The following is a 9708-nucleotide window of genomic DNA, read 5'->3' as shown; positions in this document are numbered from 1 at the left end:
ATGGAATGAGTATGAGGGAAGCAGGACTACGTGTTCAACCAAATATAAGCAGGTTCTCTGTGTATGTTGTACATGTTTTATGTATTGTACATATTTGGTGACATTTCAATGCATTAGGCCTGTCTGTACAATTCTAACAAGAGGTTTTATTTGCTAGAATTGAAAGACTTCCACATGCCGGTGGAAGGAGGGCTATGTTCTCACAACAGCAGGAGACCATTATTGTCAATATGGTCCTTCAAAATAATCTCATTCGTCTGTGTGAAATACAACAGCGAGTTGAGGAAGACAACGTGAACTTTGAAGGAATCAACAGTGTGAGTCTCTCCACAATTGACCATGTCCTGAAACGCAACCTGATAAGTCTCAAACAAGCCTACAGAGTACCATTTGAGAGAAATTCTGAAAGGGTAAAAGAGCTACGATATCAATATGTACAAGTAAGTAATCATGTCCAGAGATTAGACAGCACTATTGAGTTACTGTACATCTTTACTGTGTTGAATGTAATGCAGCACATGTATATAGAGGCATGAAGCCTGGAATGCTATGTAATTTACGTTACTTCAAAAATAAATTTTTGTTCTTTTCTATAGAGAATGTTCCAACTGGATTCCATGGAGAGGCCTCATGAGTGCATCTTCTTGGATGAAGCTGGCTTCAATCTCACCAAGAGGAGAAGGAGAGGCCGCAACATTATTGGTCAACGTGCCATTGTAGAGTTGCCAAGGCAGCGTGGTGGCAACGTGACCATATGTGCTGCCATCAGCAGCTACGGGGTTATTCACCGCCATGTGACTTTAGGGCCTTACAACACTGCCCATCTTATAACGTTTCTGTATGCTCTACAGGAAGCATTACTGAGACGTGAAGAGAGAGGTGATGAGCAGGCAGAGCATCCCATGTATGTGGTAATCTGGGACAATGTGAACTTTCACCGTGGTCCTAGAATCCGTGAGTGGTTTGAAAATAACCCACGTTTTATAAATGTGTGCCTCCCACCATACTCGCCCTTCCTTAATCCCATTGAAGAATTTTTTTCTGCATGGAGGTGGAAGGTCTATGACAGAAATCCTTATGCACAGGAAAATCTCATTCAGTCAATGGATGCAGCATGTGACGACATTGGAGTGGAAGCGATTCAAGGTTGGATTCGGCATGCTAAAGGATTCTTTCCCCGTTGTTTAGCAAGGGACAGGATTGCCTGTGACGTTGATGAGGTCCTGTGGCCTGACCATGCCCAGAGGCATGATGCTGAGGCAGAATGATTCCAAGACATTGCTTGCTATCGATCTGCTGCATTTTTTTGTTTGTGACTACATTTATATGTGTGCAGGATTGTGCAAAAACTTCATAATAAATACATTTTTTCCCCTGCTCTGCCCTGAGTGCAGTCTTTTGCATTTATCTCTGTAGTGTGTAATGACTGCTGTGTAGTGTTTATGCATTAGCTGGATGTGTGTGTTATCTGAAAACAGTGTTTGGTTTTGGGTAAAGATAACATAGTTCTGAATCAATTGTTTGATATAGCAAGACAAGTCAAAGGTTTTGACAGTGTAGCTTAAGTTTGGTGATTTGTGTTTAAGGTTTTGAGAAAGTGAGAGAAACATTCAAAAAATGTGTTTTAGCAATTCAGAAATACTGTAAATTTGCCACGAATTGTTCAAGTGAATATTGACTTTCACTAATGTAGAGACTACAGATCAATCAATGATAAAGCAGTTCTCTGAAACAGCTCAAAGGTACATCTCAACATCTCATGAACCTTCGATTGGAAAGCATATATAGACAGATGACAACATAAGTGTTTCAAATTCTGACAGTGGACTTTCTAATTTACAATTTTATATTTCACAGTGACTTTGTAATGTATTTTCATTTATTTATTTATTTTTTTATCGTGATATTTTTTGTCAGGCCACTAGTAAAAGTGTAACTGTGAATCCTATCTGGTCTTTTTCAATTTTCAATATCCCTGTCCCAGACCAAAGACAGCATGCTGGGGCAGAATTTATTTATTTATTTATTTATTGATGTTTTGTGCTGTTCTCTACAGTACAATAAATTTGCGAATGCATACATTTGTTGTCTTTATCATGTGAATTTTTTTTTTTTTCCCAAGCAACACTTATTACCAGTTTTCGTAGTATTGTTTTGAACTGATCTCATCAGTGTGTAAAACTGTGTTGTAGTGTGTGTGTTTTTGAGGGTTTGTGAGTCATGTCTGAGAGAAAAGTTTGTTTTTTCCAGCAAGATTGAGTTGTTTTGAGTGGAAAGCTTCATTTTGACCTGAATATAGTAAGTTCTGGGAATTGAGTTGAAGTTATGGATTTGTGTTTAGAGTTTCGCAAAAAAGAGGCATAATTTCAAGAAATGTGTTTAAGCAATTGAGAAAAAAAACTTTAATTAACAGGATTAAATAACAGGTTAAAACACATTAGCCGTGGCCTAATGGTTAGGTAGTCGGGCTTGTACCAGTGCTCTCTCCACCCTCAATACCACAACTGAGGTGAATCCCTTAATCCCTGACTTAAACTCATGTGGACTTGTATTCAGACTTGACACAGACTCAGATTTTGGCCTGGAAAATTTTCTGAGTATACAGACAAATCCATGTCATAACATAAAGATTAAATAAATTTAAGATGAAAAAACATTAATAAACATCTCTCACTCCTAATACTAGATAATATGAATATAATGCTTTTATTTGTAACCTTTATCAAACTTGCATCTGCACTATTCCAGTCTGATAGGACGAGGTCCACAAGTTATGTCTGTTACATTAAAATGTTTCAATGCAAATGTATAAAAGATGCTGTCTATTGCAGAATTCTTTTGAGTTAAACCAAGGACCAGGACCGATTTTAGAGAAAGTTGTATCTGCTCAACCGTGCTCATTCTTGCAAAAAAAAATGATATCTATGAAGAATTTCAGTCAGGTTTCAGGCCCCATCACAGCACAGAAACTGCACTTGTTAAAATCTCTGACTTGCTTCTTGCGTCAGACCAAGGCTGCATCTCATTGCTAGTTTTACTTGATCTTAGTGCTGCGTTCGACACTATAGATCATGACATACTAATAGATCGACTACAAAATTATGTGGGTATCCAAGGGCAGGCTTTAAGATGGTTTAGATTCTACCTGTCCGATCGCTACCACTTTGTTTATTTAAATGGGGAGTCATCTCAGTTATCACCAGTAAAGTATGGAGTGCCACAAAGATCTGTCCTAGGTCCTCTATTATTTTCAATATACATGCTGCCCCTTGGTAATATTATTAGAAAATACGGGATTCATTTCCATTGTTATGCTGATGATACTCAACTATATAGCTCAACAAGACCAGATGAAACTTCTATATTATCGAAGTTAACAGAGCGTGTTAAAAATGTAAAAGATTGGATAACCAATCATTTTCTCCTATTAAATTCAGATAAGACAGATATTACTTATTGGACCAAAAAACAACACACAAAATCGCTTAGCTTACAGTCTACAACTAGATGGATGTACCGTTACTTCCACTACAGTCAAAAGGTGTTAAGTCAAGTCTGGGTAACTGATCTTTACCTTACATCTCTGCCATATGTACATCAACTTGACATAGTCAACACTAGTAAGCTACTACTAAATATATTGTAAAAACTTTAATTTGCTGTAAAGTTGCTTTGCAACAATATGTATCGTGAAAAGCCTATACAAATAAATTTGAAATGAATTGAATTGAACTGAATTTAAAAAGTTTTTTTTTGTGGAAAGAAGAAGATATGGAAAGAGGAAAGAGGATCTATTAATATCAAGCACTGCATAGAATAGGGAAACATAAAACCAGAAATCCATGCAGAAAAAAATGCAGAGACAAGCGTTTTTTCCAGTAACGGAGAGCGCGCATGCAAAGTGCTGACACCATCACTTTGCGGTTGAGGTGGCGTTTTGGACATAAGTGTAGTGCTGCTGTCCAATTCTGAAACTCTCTCATTCGCAACAGTCCCAGAGGAATATCATATATAATAAATGGAATAATAATAGCCCTTTTCTCTGTTTGGTTGCAGATGTGTTATGTTTTCTGCAGAAACTTTTGAATAAAGGCAGAATTTTTTCCACCGTTAAGGTGTATCTCGCAGCGATTTCTGCGTGTCATGTGGGGATTGACAATAACACTATGGGACGTCACCCGCTTGTATTCAGGTTTATGAGAGGTGCACGGGGTTTGAACAGGGTGTCAAAGCCACTGATTCCGCCGTGGGACCTGTCCGTGGTCCTTATTTCGTACACCTTTTGAGCCTATAGACAGCAGTGATCTGAAGCTCCTTTCACTAAAGACCGCATTATTACTGGCTCTTACAACTGCAAAATGGGTTAGTGGACTTCATGCTTTGTCGGTTCAGAACTCCTGTATGCAGTTCACTATGGATTACTTGAGAGTGTCTCTCAAAACCAATCCAGCGTTTGTGCCTAAGGTGAGCGAGTCAGCTCTAGCCTATAATCAAGTGGATTTATTGGCTTTTCATCCGCCACCCTTTTCGTCACCAGAAGAAGAGTGGCTTCACTGTTTGTGCCCTGTCCATGCCTTGCTTTGCTATGTAAACAGAACGAAAGTGCTGCGGCAGAGTAATCAGTTATTTGTCTCATGGGCTGATTCTCACAGGGGTAAACCTATTGCTTGCCAGCGCCTGTCCCACTGGAAAGTAGAAGCTATTGTAGTGGGTTATAACAGCATGGGCCTTAGTCCTCCAGAAGGGCTCATAGCACCCGAGGGTTGGCCTCCTCGTGGGCATGGTTTAAGGGCGTTTCAATTTGAGACATTTGTGCAAAAAAACTACAGATGTTTTGTTTTTCATATGTCTCCATTATATTCTGTGAATAATGGGGGGTTTATGTTCTTATGTTATCACACATCACTGAGTTGCTTGACATGCCTGCTTTGAACAGCATATCTGTTACGGACAATACGGGAGTTGTCTATATCCCATAGTGAGAAACCGAAGGAATGATAACATGAGTGAGGTATCTCACCACACTTCCCTCCTTGCAGTAGCACAAGGAAGAGATATGCAGAGAATGAGGTGGGGACCATCATGCAGTGACATATATATGGGGAGGCAGGACTCCTAACGTCCTAACTCATAACGAATGGTGATCCACCAAATGCTGATTAACCTGGTTTGAAAACGTAAGAAGTAGAAAGCACAGATATCTGTGTAAAAATATAAGGAGTAAAAGTAAAAAATAGTCAGAAAAATAAATAGTGGCATAAAGTATTGATACCAGAAAAATCTACTTAAGTACAGTAACAAAGTATTTATACTTCATTACTTTCCATCTCTGGACAGACGTGGTCAAGCTCAAACAGTAAAACACGTGCTCATTAAATGTGAGGGATATGAAAGAGCAAGATATAAATTATTTCAAGGTCTAAGTTATTTGGGAATAAATCATTTGGCACTTCCGAGTTTACTGGGAGATTGATCAAAGCAATCTATAATTTATAATGAATTATTTTTCTATTGAAAGAAACAGGATTAATTCATAGAATTTAGGGTTAAATTGGTTTGATTTTTTTTTTTTTTTTTCATCTCAGATCAAATGTGATCATGTTGAGGTGAGGAGGACATGATCTAAGTTTGCAGTGGAGTAACCAGCGCATGATCAGTGGTGCAGTTTCCTGTATGAGTCAAGAGGAAGTGATCCAATGTGTGCGGTGGAATAACCAGCACATGATCAGTGGTGCAGTGTTTTGTTTAAATAAGCTCAAGCTGTTGGCCTGATTTGTGAGTAGCCGTAGTTAACACTCGCTTGAGATCAAAAGAGGTCTGCAGCTTAAGAATTTGATGATAATGAATAATTATGAATAATTAAAAAAAGTGTCAATGAACTCAAAAAGTTCAATTAAATTGAAACAAGCAACATTTAACCAAACAGATATGCTGATAATACATAATGCCATTTAAAACAACAATAACAACAACAAAAACCTTGTCTGTGAGTTTGGTTTCTCTGTTGGTCCGAATAAAGATGTAGAAAAACACACTGTACTTGCCCACATGACAGCAACCCTGAGTGTATCTGAGTTTCTCCTCCCACCAGACCATCAGAGAATATTAACCTTGAGTCTAACAGTCCCTTAACAACCTGTTAGGATAGGAATGTTTCTGGATTGAGTCTAGATCTAAAAAAAAAAAAAAAAAAAAAAAAAAGGTAATTTATTGTTATAGTTATTTTAGCTGCTTAAGTAATTTTTTTTTTTTTTTTTTTTTTTTTTAAGTTCTGAAATAGTCAGGGTGGTTTCCTGGTTCCTGTTTTTTAATTTTGCTGGAAAGAGGAAGTTTTGCAGTCTTGTGCTTTTTTTACTTTGACAGTAAATGGAAAATATCACATTCAAGACATGACATTATACTAACCCTCTATGGTACTGTGTTGCCTTTATTTTTGTTTTTGTTTTTTAAACAAAATGGAAAACCCATTTAATTGATCAATGCTGTCTCAGTGAAGTAGTTGTCATATACTTATAAATGTAATTACTAAAAAGTGGTCACATGACTCACAGATGTCCATGTTAAGTGTGTTTGACTTCATCCACGGCTACAGACGGTGATCAACGAGAGTAGCCGAGAGCAGTTGGGGGCGGAGTTGAAAACGGAGGCGTCAAGTCGGACACTTTCTGCTCTCGTTAGTGAAGCTCTTGCGGGTTTGCATGCTCTATCACAGATGAAGTGAATTAAATGCAATATTTATAAAATACACTGACTTTTCAAAGGCGTTTTCATGTGCAACAGAAACACGTTTCATATACTGCTTAATACAGCTCCATCTGAACAAGAATAATGATCAGCATAAACATATACTATTTACTAAATACTAATAAAATGGGAATATAGATGCAAAACCAGCTAAAAGCCATCTCGGTCAAAAATGAGATAATGAGTGAATGCTCTTGACACATATTATACATACATCAAATACTTTTTGTCTTCAAACTCACTAAAATAGCAGCCTCAGCCCAATCAGAAGTACCGGTACTTACATAGAAACCTATACATCTGAGCCTGATTAAAATGCATTTTTTAAAGAAAGATGTCAGATGGATTTAGCTGGTTGTGCATCTGAACTCTTCATATGCTTTTATCAGTGTTTTATGATAAATCTGACTATATATAACATTGCGACTACAGTAAAAACACTTTTAATGTTCTAAAAACAGATTTGTGAGTATTATCAGACTTGAGGATGTTAGAATAAACCCAAAACACACGTGATCACTGTCATGCGGTGAATCTGGCCAATCATGAAACAGCCATGTGGTCATCAGAGCTCCTGCAGCCGCTCTGAAGAAACTGCGCTGGCTGAGTCAGTCGCTGCTCTCGAATCGCTATCAATTATTTTAAAATACTTTTACTACTCTTTTAACCCTGTCTTGCAAATATATGCTCATTTTAATCAAATTTGGTGTTGTTTTCTGTCATGGTAGATTTAAAGAGAGTGTGTGTGTGCTTTTTTAAAAAGTACTAAAAATTTGCTCCTCAATTTGTTGCGTTTTGTAATGGTTTTCTATGGGAAAACGCTCAATCTAACTTGCAATTAAAAAGCGTTGCATTCATATTCTGAGCGCATTTGCTCGCCTACACCTATATTATGCACATTTAAGTGCATATGTTAATGTTATAAAAATAATTGTTATAATTTTTGTGTTCTAATGAGGAATGAAACGCACATCTTGAGGCCTGAGGCTGAGTAAACTGTAATTACATATGGGATCATTGATTATGAAAATTGCATCTATCCTGGACAGTTACACTGCTACTGTAGGTAGTAATACGATGCAGCTAAGTCAAAGTAAGTAATATAAGTTTACTTTCTATAAATTGTGCTAAAGTCACATGGTGGACCAAAACATCACTGTTAACCTTTCCTGCTCAGCTTCCAGATCATTGTCTCAGTGGAACATAGGCTGTAATGTCTGAATGAAATACAAAGTATTAATTTTGATTTTTTATTTATTTATTTATTTTTTATTTTATTATTTTTTTTTTTTCAGGTCGTGTGGAAAGACTATGGAGATCTACAACAGATAAGCATGGCAATTCAGCTGTGGAACTTTGGTTATTATTGATATTATTATTATTATTATTAAATCTGTAATCAGCACATGTCGTTTCATGCCATATGATAATACAACAAATTCTGTATTTTCTTTTTATGTAGCTGTTTGTTTCTTTCTTTTTAAAATGGTTCTTTGTGTATAATTTTCAGTTTCTATGTGGTAAGGGGTGAATAAATTAGGCATCAGTGTAATTAAAATCAGTGTAAACGGCTGCATGAAAAGATGTCTGTGAATTTTATTGTATGACAACCATTGTCATTTTATGCAGAAGCAAAAGTTTATAGATAAACCCTAGTGCTTTGTTTCATTATCTGGATCCGTATGGATTACCTTTATGCTTTCTACATTATATTTCTGAATAATCAAAATGTTGTTATACACTGTAAAAAATAAAAAACACAATTTGCTGAGTCAGCTTAAAATAATTTGTTACCCTGCTGCCTTAAAATGTTGTGTTCTGTCAACTAAAATACGTTTATTCAACTTGAAATGTTAAGTTGTACTAAGTAACAACTTAGATATTTGTGTTTGCTAAACTTAACAGATGGGTAAGTAACCCAGCTGCCTTAAAATTTTAAGTTGATTCAACTCAAATATCTATACTAAGCTGTCACTTAGTACAATTTAACATTTCAAGTTGAATAAACTGTTTTTTGAGTTGACTGAACAAAAAATTTTAAGGCAGCCAGGTTACAAATTATTTTAAGTTGACTCAACAAATTGTTTTTTACAGTGTACCCACTTAGATGCATTTTATGCCTCAACAGATCTTAGATTCCAGAAGTGATTTGCAGAAGAAAGAAAAACATCTTGGAATGCATGGGGGTGAGTAAAACAAGATCATTTTCAACTTTGGGTAAGGCTGGGTATCAATTCTGATATTTTTTAGCCACTCACCAAATTGCCTCGAAACCATCTGTCATTCAGAAACATGGCTTTTCATATTGCTGCTATTGTAATGACACACATCTCTCCCTTTCATTACAGCTGGATTTTCTGATGGTTGCTGCTCGCATCTCTGCCTCCTGAACAGAAATGCCTTGCTGAATGTTGAATGACCATCAACTCAACCTTGCCAAGACAGAACTGCTCATGTTTTCAGCCAACCCCACCTTGGTGTTACAGTGGACACATATGAACTTCACTGACCACACTGCAGTGGCCCGATCCTGCAGATTTGCCCTTATGTGGCATGCAGCAGAACTCCTTGTCCAACCTCTTGTTCTCTCTAGACGGGACTACTGTACTGCTCTCTTAGCAGACCTTCCAGCATGTTCTATCAACCCTCTGCAACTAATCCAGCATATGGCACTGAGTGCGGCCATTAATGAGTGAAGAGAGTGCACGTCACACAAATCATCACTTAGCACTGGTTGCCAGTATCCTTTCACATCACATCCCAAAGAGGTACAAATTCACTTTCACAGACCTTTACTTTGACCGTTTGTTGCTGTTGTAATAAACTGTCTAACTCTGCCCATTTTCAAGAAATGGCTAAAAATGCATTTTTTTTTTTTTAATGAACGCTGAAGGGTTAGTTCACCCCAAAATCAAAATGAGCCTATGATTTATTCCCCCTCAATCCATTGTATGTGTATATGAC

At 37.0% G+C, this 9708-nt stretch overlaps 1 protein-coding gene across 1 annotated transcript; it reads left to right on the top strand.

The window, feature by feature from the left end:
* The first annotated feature begins 230 nt into the window (after nucleotides 1-230).
* Nucleotides 231-1268, top strand: LOC127157253 (uncharacterized). Its single transcript, XM_051100508.1, has 2 exons — nucleotides 231-440; nucleotides 597-1268. Exons 1-2 carry the CDS (start codon nucleotides 231-233, stop codon nucleotides 1266-1268), a joined length of 882 nt encoding a protein of 293 aa, XP_050956465.1.
* The last annotated feature ends 8440 nt before the right edge of the window (nucleotides 1269-9708 follow it).

This window comes from Labeo rohita, unplaced genomic scaffold (genome assembly GCF_022985175.1).
Source record: "Labeo rohita strain BAU-BD-2019 unplaced genomic scaffold, IGBB_LRoh.1.0 scaffold_1022, whole genome shotgun sequence".
Taxonomy (NCBI): Eukaryota; Metazoa; Chordata; class Actinopteri; order Cypriniformes; family Cyprinidae; genus Labeo; species Labeo rohita.
The sequence above is the reverse complement of the archived record's forward strand: the minus strand, read 5'-3'. Positions and strand labels throughout refer to the sequence as shown.

Excerpts from the sequence above, each read along its gene's own strand:
- LOC127157253 (XM_051100508.1), top strand. The coding sequence starts at position 231 with ATGGTCCTTCAAAATAATCTCATTCGTCTGTGTGAAATACAACAGCGA. Across the intron at positions 441-596 it reads TACGATATCAATATGTACAA|AGAATGTTCCAACTGGATTC; the intron begins GTAAGTAATCAT and ends TCTTTTCTATAG.